General features: G+C 37.2%; 2 protein-coding genes across 3 annotated transcripts; both read right to left on the reverse strand.

Moving 5' to 3' along the window:
* Positions 1–1,968: 1,968 nt before the first annotated feature.
* LOC129107441 (mitoregulin-like) lies at positions 1,969–3,099 on the reverse strand. The gene is made up of 2 exons (XM_054618929.1): positions 2,835–3,099; positions 1,969–2,308 (listed from the first exon to the last, which is right to left on the reverse strand). Exon 1 carries the CDS (start codon positions 3,006–3,008, stop codon positions 2,838–2,840), a length of 171 nt encoding a protein of 56 aa, XP_054474904.1. The 5' UTR covers positions 3,009–3,099; the 3' UTR covers positions 1,969–2,308; positions 2,835–2,837.
* A 412-nt stretch (positions 3,100–3,511) lies between these two features.
* On the reverse strand, positions 3,512–11,512 carry scml4 (Scm polycomb group protein like 4). Of its 2 annotated transcripts, XM_054618696.1 has the most exons (6): positions 11,385–11,512; positions 10,268–10,470; positions 9,494–9,623; positions 7,402–7,614; positions 5,553–5,698; positions 3,512–5,278 (listed from the first exon to the last, which is right to left on the reverse strand). In XM_054618696.1, the coding sequence occupies exons 2-6, from the start codon at positions 10,463–10,465 to the stop codon at positions 5,153–5,155; spliced, it is 813 nt and encodes a 270-aa protein (XP_054474671.1). In that variant the 5' UTR covers positions 10,466–10,470; positions 11,385–11,512; the 3' UTR covers positions 3,512–5,152. The 2 variants fall into 2 exon arrangements, with proteins under 2 accessions (XP_054474671.1, XP_054474672.1); XM_054618697.1 differs by lacking the exon at positions 11,385–11,512 and having other exon boundaries at positions 10,268–10,585.
* Between the last annotated feature and the right edge of the window lie 1,626 nt (positions 11,513–13,138).

The raw sequence follows: 13,138 nt of genomic DNA on the forward strand, positions 1-13,138 counted from the left end.
TGACGGGGTTGAAAGCTCAATAAAGCAAAGCCAATATAAACTGAAAGTGGACCTTGGGTGAGGATTATTTTGATAAAATACAAAGTATTTATTGGGATGGTTTTGCCTCATTAGTACAGGGATTTTTTTTTTATTATTGTAAAATATACTCTAGCATCTCTCCTTTGAGCATTGTAACTGTTATGACAGTCTTTAAAAAGGTCAAACTATAGTATGTCATAGCTAATGTCACTGAAAAAAGTCTGAATACTGTATAGTATGTCATGAAAAAAAACATTATATAGCCTGCCACCAGAAAGGTGATGAGAAAGTCATAGAATAGTATTCTGAAAGTCTTTGAAGAGTTTGTCATAAAAATCGCGATAAATGGCAATAGTACAGTATGCCATAAAAAATGTTTTAATAATTGATAGTATAGTGAACCATAGAAATGTAATGAAAAAAAAAAGATATTGTCTGCCATAAAAAAGTGAAACCATAGTATTGTATTCTGTAAAAAATCATATGGAAAATGTATAAAACTCTTGTATGCTAAAAGAAACTGTCATTGAAAAGCCATAGTATTGTAAGCCATTTAAAAGTGATGAAAAAGTCATACTATGAAAAAACTATGTTAAAAAAGTCATGGTTTAGTATTCAATAACAAAAATTGTAATGATGAGTAAAAGTATGACGTTCAAAATGTGATGAAAAATGTCATAGTAAAGTATGCTATAAAATTGTGGTAAAAAAGGCATGAGGTAGTATAGCATCAAAATTGTGATTAATAAAAGTCATAATGTAGTGAGCAATAAAAAAGTTAAAAAAAGTATGGTATGCAAATAAAAATGTGAAAAAATCACATTATCGTACGCCATGTTAAATGTGATTTAAAAAAAACCCATGGAATAGCATCCCTTTAAATTGTAGTTAAAAAAAGCAACAGTGTAGTATGCATAAAAAAAATTGTTAAAAAAACAGTAGTATAGCGTTACATTAAAGTTGTGCAAAAATCACATTTAATGTGATGAAAAAAGTCAGTTTGCAAAGAAAAACGTGATATAAAGTCAGTGTAGTATGCCGATAAAAGTGTGACATAAAGGTCATAGAGTATGCCAAATAATTTCTAAAGAAAAAATCATAGTAAAGTATGCAATGAAAAAAGTATAGTAAGGCACTACTTTATTGGAAGGTCATAGTATAGTATGCCATAAAAAAAATCATAGTTATAGCATATACACCTATAGTATGCCATTTGTATTTCATAAAAATTACCATTGTATATTATGTAAAAAACAATCATCAAAAGTCATGGTATAGTACGCCATAAAAAGGTGTTGCGGCAATCCTCTCTATGTATGGTAATCCACATTACCACTTTTGTTACATTCTGTGTAATGGAAAGAGGCTTGATTCAAAATGAAAAATTGAAAAGTTAGAAGATTCGCTCTGCGCTCAATTTGCCATACATATTGTCATATCAGTCATAGTAAAGTTTGCCATAAAAATGGACATAAAAGTAATTGTGTAGCATGCCATAAAAAGGTGATAAAAAAAAGTCATAGTATAGCATCTGATTAATAATTAGTTTAAGATTTTTTTAATAAAATCTGAAATATTATGCAAACCCTGTGTGTGCAATCTTTAATATAGCTCTAACTGCTGTCCCCTCTAAGTTGTGATTCTCCCTTTCACTCAGCAGATGGAGCCACAACTCAGGGCAAAAGATGGTGGAGCAGAAATGCATTTCTGGGGCTCAGTATCAGGACATTCTTTTGTAATTGAACTACCACCCTGTTGTGAATGAATATTATTTACATGATTTCATACATTACAATTTATTATAATATCTGCAGCCTATTTTGGCTTGAATTGATGATGTGGCGATATATTTGAGGAACATCCAACAATAAAATAAGGCAAAAACTTGGATAACCCATAACCCACAAAGATGTGGAATATTTCAAATTGAATAAAAGCAACATAGTTAGAGAAACATGAAAAACACAATAATTTATTTGTCAAGGTATGATACAGACACCCAGGAACGGAAAACCCACTGACGCCATGTCAACATTTTCCAAGTTATTGTCTGAGGGCAGAAAAGAAGCGCTTGTGTGTAGGTAAATATTGTATTCCCATCGATTGCCCATAGAATATATATATATCAAGTCCAGTCTTGATTTTAAAAGTGTTATAGGAACATGTAGGTAGTGCAGAACACAAGTAGGTCGTGTTGAGGTCACTTCTCCACAGTGATAGAGGTGTAGAACATCCAGCAGCTCTACAGAGAAGACCAGCATCCAATTAGACCAGACAGCCACCAAACCTGGAGAATAAAGAATAATACAATGTTAAATCACTGCTCACTATGGAAATGATGCAAGGTACATACAGGTATGATATTAAAAGCAATTAAAGGGTTAAGCACTGAAGCATGAGGATCAAAAAGACACATTTTTATGAGTTGTGAGGAATTATGTCACTACACTATGCCTTTTATTAATCACAATTTTGATGCTATACTACACTATGCCTTTTTAACCACAATTTTATTACATACTATAACATTTTTTTCATGCTGTTCTATACTATGCTTTTTTTTTTTTAAAATCACATGTTTCATGGTAAACTATATTATTATTATTATTTTTCTTACAATCCAACCCTTATGAGTTGGATTGTGTTGCATAATAGGGCCTGAGAAACAGCAGGTCAAATAGGTCGAAATCAATTACAATTCTCTGGACAATGTATGTTTTTTTTACCCTAATATTTTAGAAGCAGACAAGTCAAGTGATCACAAGCAGAAATGACACTCATTCCACAATGCATGAAGACACATGTGACTTTACCATTCAAGCCAGATCCAGCTTCTTCTGAGTTTCTGACAGTTTATCTTGCAGCCGCTTCTTCCTCCAGTCCAGAAACTTTCTCCTCATTCTGTTCGCCTGCCAGCCCGCCACACAGCCGGCAGCGAAGGAGACCACCACGGCCACTTGGAGGGTCCTCTCCGAAACTTCAGCCATGTTCACCTCTGGCTGGCAATTGCACACATTCGTGTAAGACGGGGAAGCATTAAACTCATGGGACGCTCATACGGGAAGTGAATCGACGCTGTTCTCGCGATACAACAGAAACGGTAATCTCGTGTACTCTCTTCAAAATAAAGGTCAGGAAACACTCTCGAGTTCTTGTCATTCTTGTTCTTGTTCCGACATACAGTTCAAGGTACAAATAAGTACAATTTAATTGATTAACACTGAATTAATTAATAAATAATTTAATAATAATAATTGTAAAAAATGTTTTTTCTTTATTTTTATATTTTTATTGTTTTCTACATTGTAGATTAATATTGAAGACATCCAAACTATGAAGGAACACATATGGAATTATGTGGTAAACAAACAAATGCTCAACAAACCAGAATGTGTTTTATATTTTAGATTCTTCAAAGTAGTTGAATGAGAAGGTGTGTCCAAACTTTTGACTGGTGCTGTATAATAATAATAATGATAATATGCAAGACTTCATTGAATAAGAAAGTTTATTTTTTTTACTGGAAAAAGTGTTCTTTTAAAAACATATTGAAGATAAAAGGAAGGTCATAGGGAGTCGAAATTGATTTCATATGGGTCACAAGTCTGAGAAAAAAGTTTTGGAAAACATTTAGAAATTTCTAGATTGGGGGGAAGGGCTCCTGTGCAACACACTAACATAATTTCTTACAAATCACTTCAATGAAGTTGTCTAATTGGAAATGGAAATGTGAAAGTTTAATGGTTAAAGCTCCCTTGGGCTCAAGAAAGATAGGAAATACATAATTCATACGTAGACGTACATGCTGTATTTACATAAATGTTGCACGCTGACAATAACAAATTTAAGCAAAACACATAAAACACAAAAGCTTAAAGTGAACTGTACAGTTAGAAAAAAACATTGTATTTAACCACAAGTTGTACAAGTTCGTCATTTACTGCATGTGACGGATTATAAATGTGTATACAAGTTGTTGTTTGTACAATTCGATATAACAAAACTGTATTTGGTGGCTGCCAAAAATGTAAAGATTAATGCTCAATATATTTCCCTTAATGATTTTTCACTTTCAACAGCTTGTAGATGAAATACAGTATCATCATTTGACTGAGCCAAAAATGCATTTATAATCAAAATAACTGAAGAGCTATTGCATGAGAAGAATGTAAACTATCTGTTATGAAGTCACACAGCCATAGTGGTGAAGTGTAAGAGAGTGATAGCATTGTTAAGTGTTTGGTTTGTAGTGGCAGTAACGGTTTCAGTGAGCACCAAATTGCACTGTATGAGTTTGCTAGAAGTTGCTTTCTCTCACAGCACTTCAGTGTAACAGGATGTACAAATCATGAGAACACGGTAAAAAAACCAACAATGTGAGTCTCTGTCTGCTTTCCTTCCTGTTGCTATCAGCGCTGCATGATTGTATGCGACTCTGATTGGTGCAACACTGTTGTACTGTGCTGTGGTTTGCGGCAACAACAAAAACGTCTTAGCAAATACCTTTGTTACACTTCTTTCATACATCACTTGTCTTTGATGCAATTCCATGTCATCAGTATTGCAACATAACTTAAATGGTTTCATTACTTGCTTAAGAGTTTGAGAGAACGGCAATAAGTTATAGTTTGTTTCGAGGAGTGATACCTGGGTCAACATTGTCATCAATTTACAACAAAACTAACTAACAAAACCATTATTTAAAAACGTCAGCAGCATTGTGCTTTAACACAAAGACTTCTTTAAGTTTAAATATGAAAGCTAAAGCACCATACATGTTTGTCAAGCTCCTCGTCTCTGCAGGTCTTCAGAGGTGTTGGTACAGTGTCCATGATTAAGATTGAAGAGTGGACAGGTCACATTTCAATATACAGTAGCTGCCATCTTCCTGGAGTTAAACTATTTACAAATCTAAAGCCATTCAGATACCCAGTAGACAATGATAAAAATGAAATAATTGTTTCAGCTGCAAATAGTCTTATAATGTACAGTCAATGTATCCAATTTGTCAACTAAATCAGGATCCAAAGGAGTTCATGATGTATTGCTGATGGCTGAAAACGTTTCGGAGAATCAGCAGTGATACAGTTTTAGTGAAAGGTGATCAGGGGTTTGGCTCCTCTGCATCAAATCACAACCGGTTCTGTTTAAGCCTTTCGATGTGGTAACAGAGTTTAAGTGCAGGCCCCAGCTTCAGTCCCAGATACTTCATCATCATCTCACTTTTCAGCAAGAGCAGAGCGTCTCCGTCTATCTCCTGAAACGAATCACAGAACCGTGTGAGTATCAGAGCCTTGTAGCTATGATAAGAAAAGTCTTTAGCTTCCACATCTGCTGATTAATATTCAGGTCCACAGGACGATGGAAAAATAGAGCTACAGTTGTCTCATATCACATTTTAAGTTAGGTTGTATCCTACCTCTTGCAAGAGGTTTCCTGCCTAACACCCTGGTGCATACTGGGATATCAAGCTCTGATACAAGACATTAAGCATTAGTCAATGGCTACAATATAAGGTAGTCTGGACTCACATGCTTCCTGAAGGCATCAGCGTGGGGTCCCAGGGCTTGGGGGTCAGCATCTTTGATGAACCAAACCACCTCCTCAACATTCCAGCTGGACGGGTTCTTACCAGCAGGACGCTTGCAGTCTCCAGAGTCTGGCATTGGACTGTAAGCTAGGTAGCACAGGGAAACAGGTGGAGTGAAGAGGCTCAGATGATGAACATAATTGGGATCCAATTAAGCAAACCATCAAATAAACAAAACACTGATATCCCTATATGTTACATGACATAACATTTATTCTGCAGCATTGATTTTCAACTTTAAGAAACGTTAGAAAATGTGTTTGTTCACTTTCTTGCTAAGAGTTAGATGAGAAGATCATTAGTTAAGTTACTCTCAGCATTTAAATATGAAGCTACAGCCAGGAGACAGCTAGCTTAGCTTAGCATGAGGACAGAAAACAGGTAGACAGCTAGACTGGCTTTGTCCAAAGGTAACTAAATGCACCTGCCAGCATCTCTCAAACTCATTATCACATTGTATCTCATTTGTTTAATTTGTAAAGTGTAAAAAGGAAAATATTTGTTATATGGTTTTTTTTGTATATAGTATAGCCCAGGCCCTTTACCCCTGTATTCCATGACATAGTATGCCATAAAAATTATCATTATAGTTTGCCATAATTTTTTTATAAAGTATGCCCAAAGTATATCAAAGTATATTTTGCCATAAAAAAAGTCGTACAAATTTCTTATGATATAATTAAAAAGTCATAGTATAATACGTCATAGGTTAGTATGACAAAAAATGTCATAAAAGTGTCATAGTATAAGATGCCATGAAAATGTCATACGATAGTATGCCATAAAAAAACTCATATTATAGTATGTGCCAAAATGAGGTAGTATAGTATTTCATCAAAAAAGTAATGTAAAGTCATAATATAGTATGCCATAAAATATCATCAAAATGTCAAACTGTAGTATGTAAAAAAAGATATCACAGTTTAGTATTCTATAAAATGTCATAAAAAAGTCATAGCTTAGTATGTTTTAAAAAGTCATGAAAATAGTCATAGTATAGTTTGTCATAATCAAAAAACAAACATATGGTATAGGATGTATGGATAAATGTCATAATATAGTTTGGCATATTTAAAGTCATACAAAAATTACAGTTTAGGATGCTATAAATAATTCACTGAATAGTAAGTCATAAAGAAGTCATAGTATAGTATGTAATGAATGTCATAAAAATGTAAAACTATAGAATGTAGAAAAAAAGTTTTTTAAAAAGTCACAGGGCAGTATGCTATAAAAATGTCATAGAAACAGTATAGTACGCCATAAATAAATTACAAAAAAGTATGTCATAAAACAGTCATAGTATAGTATGCCGTTAAATGTCATAAAAATCATAGGATAATATAATATACAAATTGTCATGTCATAACAATGTCGTAAAAAGAGGTCAGAGTTTAGGATTTCCCAGAAGTACGCCATAAAATGTCATAGTATTATTTGCCATAAAAATATCATAATATAGTATGTCACAAAAATCTCAAAAACATCATAATAGGAAATAGTATGTCATAAAAAAAAAGTTTCATAAAATAACTCTTAGTATGGTATATTCAATGTATACGACCTAGCTGACATCCTGTTTCACAACTCTTAGATCTGCCTGAAGTTTTATGTTGAATGTTATACAAAATAAGCTTAATTGTTCAAATTGTTAAAAATATATATTTTTTTGAGGGTAGAAGAACTTTAAAGAACTAAAAGACAACAACTTTAAAGAAGATGTTTAACTGTTTAAAATATGTAAAAAGTGAAATATACTTGGAAACAAAATTGCAAAAACAAAGCCTCACCATTCCTGTTTACTTCCTGGAAGCTTCCTGGACTCGATGCTTGTCTGCACAAGCCCATCAGGGTAGAGCAACTGCTGCCACGGTAACCATAGGAGTGCTTTGGCGGGTACTGTGACGTCATGACATTGAAGGCAGAGTCGCTGGGGTCTACGGCGTAGCGCTTGGAGTCCACTGGTGGGTCACATAGGAAGTCGTCAGGCATTGATGTCTCTGCTGGAAAGAGGGACAACAGGAAGTGGCCTCATTAAAGCCAGGCCCATTTGGGAAATGTTGTCTTTTTAATGTGGCAATGTCTGTTTACATCAACGTCAAGGATTTTACTTTTTGCTATGAGACCAATAAACCATCTGCAGCCCCATGCACAACATTAAACAGCAGTTTGATTTTCACGTCCTTTAAATACTGAGTCAAATAACACTGCTGAAAGGTTTGTCAGTAATTCCTCTGAATGTGTTCCCTTTTGAGCCAAACGTTTTTCAGCTCGTCAATAATGTAGATGCCTGCTGGTTATGCCAGGACGGGGCGGTTATGGATTCACCTGATGACAGATTTAGAGGATGGAAATAGTCCACTGAGATAATTCTGAATTGCCTCTACTTTGTGCTCACACAAAAGTCAAATGGATTTTATTGTATTCTGAAAAATCAATTATGTGATAAGATCCGCGCATGTGAGTTTGGAGGCATTTTTCTTTGACACAGACAGTGCAGAACTGCCCACATGTCTTACAGTACAAGCTTAATATGTTAATACTTGAGATACAGATATATTCAATTGTCAATTTTTTATTATAAACATAAGTTTCTTATATCTTTACTACCTCAAATATTTTTAAATAAACTATGTAATAATTATAAAAGGTGACAATCATTATTATTATATTATTATCAGTACTAGAAAGGGAGTGTACACTGCTTAGATGTTATGCTCAAAAATATCCCTAAAATACAGGGACTATTTTTGAAATGCTTCTCCATTTTCACTAGAGAAATTATTTACATATCTGTTTGGGTGGCCCCAAGGGGAGCACACACTGGTTTGTAATGGTGTATATATATGTGTGTGTGTGTGTGTGTGTGTGTGTGTGTGTGTGTGTGTGTGTGTGTGTGTGTGTGTGTGTGTGTGTGTGTGTGTGTGTGTGTGTGTGTGTGTGTGTGTGTGTGTGTGCGCGCGCGCTTTGCTTTTGAATGTCTACAGTCTGACATCAAACGCTTTTCACGATTTGCAAGAACAAAGAGCAAACCGCTGGTCCTTGACACATGAGATTCCCATTCCCACCTCAAACACACTGAAGGCAATCTTTAAATATTTGCTTATTCAGAGTAGGACAGACTGAGGGGGGGAATTTAAATAGAAAAAAGAAAAAGAGACAGAAAGAATAACCGTATGAAACATATTTTCTTTTGTGGAAGAATAAAAAAAAAGGCTGAATTTCTCCAGAGCACAAATAAGAAAGGAAAGCTAGACGTGAAGATTGAAAGGGAATGAGAAATAACATGTTTGGGTTAAGCTTGAAGGCGTTTATTTCTCATTTTAAGGCATGTCAACATACTCAGTAAACCCATAGACACTAGTGCTGCTTTTGATTCAACATGCAGACATGCACAAGAGTGTGATGTTTTACATCTAAAAGCATATCTCCACACAGAGAAAAAGTCATCTGTGTATTTTAGAGAACAAAGAAGAAAGACACCACACTGACAAGTGTGTATTTTAGCACTGAATTTAAGTCTCAGACAGAGCAGGCTAGCCGACGGATGGAAAAGATAAGAAACAAAAATAAAAGAGAGGAAGGGGGGACCCATTTTAAACCACAAAGGGAAGCTGTGTGTGTATAATAAGTAAAAAACTGTTGGAATCTGCTTCCTCATACTGAATGGCTCTAGGTCTCAAGGCTTTAAAAAAGCATTAGACCTTGTAAATAGAAAAAAAAAACGTGCTTTTCTAATTATTTGCATTTAATATCCTGATCTTCTGTGCAGATCTATTATCATTTATGAGCTTGTAACTGGATAGAAAAAGCTTGTTAAGGTTAACGTGTGTGTGTGTGCGTGTGTGTGTGTGTGTGTGTGTGTGTGTGTGTGTGTGTTACCTGTTAGGGCTTGTGGTGTGGCAGAGTGGGGGACATTAGCAGCGTCCTGTGGGATGGAGCCCATCTCGGGTCCTGGTGTGCTGCTGGGAGGAGAGCTAGCTAGAGGGGACATCACCATCCTGGGCTTCAGCTACACACACACACACACACACACACACACACACACACACACACACACACACACACACACACACACACACACACACACACACACACACACACACACATATGCAAACTAATCAATACACTGTAGGATGATAAGTGAAGGCCAAATTTCAAACAAAATAATCTAGAGAAATACTGCTAAAACTACCAAAAATACTAGTGCCATTAGCAATACCAATATTTATGACAAAGTAATACTAATACTAAACTATATACAGGTGACAGTGTCAATAGCAGCAATAATTAAAGGTATTTAGTTGAGTTTTAGACCACTAGTGGCACAATGGAGCAATGTTTGATGAGTAGGTCCTTCATTTGTTTATCTCTTGTTCTACTAACATGTATGTGACATTTGTATTTCTACTGACAGTTTGCACGGCAATCTACTCATTGACAGTTGTTGGCGGTATCATGACAACAAACCTAGCAAAGCACCAGCTAAAGGCAAGGGAAAAGAGGATTGCTTGCTTTTTTTTTTTTTTTTACAAGAAAATGTAACAAGTTAGCTTTAAAACACAGCACTGTGTCACACACGGTTAACAAACTGTGATGTTTACCTCTACCTCTGAAGTAAATTATCATTATACAATAAAATGAAGACTGACTGACCTTAAAGCCAGGTTTCCTGCCTCTCTTCTTCGGAACCTTCAGAGGCGACAGAGGCTCAGCGTAGTGACTCTGGAACTCCAGTTTACGGATCGGGGGCCGTCCTCTCTTCCTGCCAGGTACCTTACCCGGGGGCCCCGCTGTGAACTGGGGGCCGAGAGCGGGAGTCTGCATCTCTGAGCCGGCAGACAAGGTACTCATCAGACCTGGGGAGAGACGGAGAGATTATTCAATGTAATTTCAAAGAAACAGGAAGTGGCAGCTTTAAACTGCACGCACCACTGCCTCAGCTCCAAACCGGAGTGGAAACTTAGATGTACATGTGAGACTACACACACACACACAGACACACAGACACACAGACACACACACACACACACACACACACACACACACACACACACACACACACACACACACACACACACACACACACACACACACACACAAACAGAAACTATAGGAAATAATAGAAACAAAGCCACATGAAGCTTTGTACTCCATCACACCCCTCCCCCTCTCCAACTGCAAAGATTGCAATAAATATCATTACTGCACAGAGAGACAAAGACACACACACACACACACACACACACACACACACACACAGAGGAAGTGAAAGCAAAGCACATAAACCTACAACACCCACATGATCAAACAATCAATCAAAGTGTTAGTAGCAGTAGCAGTGTTTCAAGTGTTTGTCTCTGTACCACATGGCCCTGACTTTCACAATACATCCCTTTCTCAATCATTTCATTCATGACACACAATTGCTTACCTGAAATGGCCTTTGAATGTGTGGCTAAGTTGATCTGTGCTGATTGCGCTTTTTACAGAGGCTGATGTTTCTACTAATTAGCTGCCATGCTGTTGTATACCTGTTATTATTATATTTCTGCGAGCTAAATAATATTATACGGAACTGGGGTTAAATTCAGTGCAGTGAGACTGGCAACAGAATAAATTCCTCTTTTTGGAGAATGACAATAAATGCATCATGCCAAAAAGATGAAAAACAGGAACAGAGACAGCATGTGAATATGCATGATGCCTCTCAGACCAAAATCAGAAATATGTCCTAAATTAACACAAAATGATAATTCTGAGAATTGCCTACCATGCACTCAGTCGTCTGGTAATCACTGTCTGTGTGATGCTCTGCTCCAGCAGCAGGTCTCTGAATAATCCCCTGATGGCTCTCCGACAGCCTGCCTCTGCTGTTCTCTGCTGCTGCACACTGTCAAGACGCCGGCTACCCTGCATGCGTCTCTGTCTCTCTCTCTCTCTCTCTTCTCAATCCCCAACCACCTTCCCCCGAAACAACCCCCTCCTACCCTTCCCTTCTACCCTAACCCCCTTCCTCTGTGTCCCCTTTCAGTCGTCATAGCAACACGCCTCTAACATCCCGCGGCAGCCGGCAGACGTGCTGAGCTCAAAACGATGTCTGTGTGTGTGTGTGTGTGTTTGTGTGTGTGTGTGTGTGTGTGTGTGTGTGGGACTGTAATGTAATTACAGTTGCCACAGCTCAGGGTTTTTTCTTTTCTGTCTTCAAAAAAAGCTTAGAGCGAGTGACAAGGGATTCACGCTGTGCAGTGTTTTGTGCCACAAGCACTCGGGTTACACACTGTAATCTGTCCTCCAATTATTTCTAAAGAAATGAAAAAAATTCTGCACAGGAAGCAAATGTCCTCATGTCCAATAAATGTACCAAAATCCAAATGAATTAAATCTTTAAATCCCTCTTACATGCTTGAACTTTTCTCTCATACAGTCTGACCTTCAGGTGAAGAGATCAATTTCTGAGTAAACATCAAACGGCTCTCGCAGAAGCCCTTCAGGATTACTCTGCTGCTTTTGTTTGTGATAAAAGATGATACTGCTGTCAAAGCTCACTGCCTTTCTTTTATTTATAGACTTCCTCTGCCTTTGTGTCAGCATGTGTATGATGCTTTTGTTTTTATCTATAATAAACAATCTACACATGGCAAGAAAAAAGACCAGCCAAAGGCAAGGTTGAGCAAGTTTTACCCACTGAGGTGCAGGTATTAAAAGAGAAAGCAGGCTCCAGAGGGCTTATTTGCTCTTACAGTCTACAAGTCTAGAGTACAACTCAGGTTTTTTTCCCCCCTCAACACAACATATTGATTAGTTGCGCTCAGGTTGCTATGCCGATTCCCGTTCGCGGTCAAAAGAAAGCCACACTGGTGGGTTTTAAGGCTCAATGAAAATCAGGTTAACCTTTCACAGGGAGGATCAAAAGCCGGCTTGCCCTCACTCGCTTGCTCGCAAGCAGAGCGGCTGCTGGCGTGTAAAAAAAGACGTGTCAGGAGTCTGCTGTAAAGGGGTTCCTCACAAGCTGTGTAAACACTGAACGTGACAGGCAAGACAAATTGCTGTATTTCATTACTCGAAGCTCATACGTGATAATAAAAATAAAAAAAAGGTAAAAATAAACAGCAATGTCAGGGCAATAAGGATGTGATAGTGCTGGAACACCGTCACCATGATGGTAGGAGGCCCATGTGTGTCTGTCTGTGTGTGTGTGTGTGTGTGTGTGTGTGTGTGTGTGTGTGTGTGTGTGTGTGTGTGTGTGTGTGTGTGTGTGTGTGTGTGTGTGTAGGAAAGGACCCATTAATCATATAAGTAATTACACAGTGAGATTAATCCTGATGTCCCTCCTCATTCAGTCCTGTCTCATTACAGCGCATCACATTACAGACAGAGACAGACTGAGAGAGAACAGATAATCATCTTTTACTTTAAAAGAATTGGATATGAGGGGGGGGAGCCCATTAACACTGGCTGACAATATGAGGCAGCAATACAATTTTTTTGCAGGCGAAGGGGAAAGATTTGCACCGCTGCATCCAA

The sequence above is a fragment of the Anoplopoma fimbria genome, chromosome 18 (genome assembly GCF_027596085.1).
Source record: "Anoplopoma fimbria isolate UVic2021 breed Golden Eagle Sablefish chromosome 18, Afim_UVic_2022, whole genome shotgun sequence".
Taxonomy (NCBI): domain Eukaryota; kingdom Metazoa; phylum Chordata; class Actinopteri; order Perciformes; family Anoplopomatidae; genus Anoplopoma; species Anoplopoma fimbria.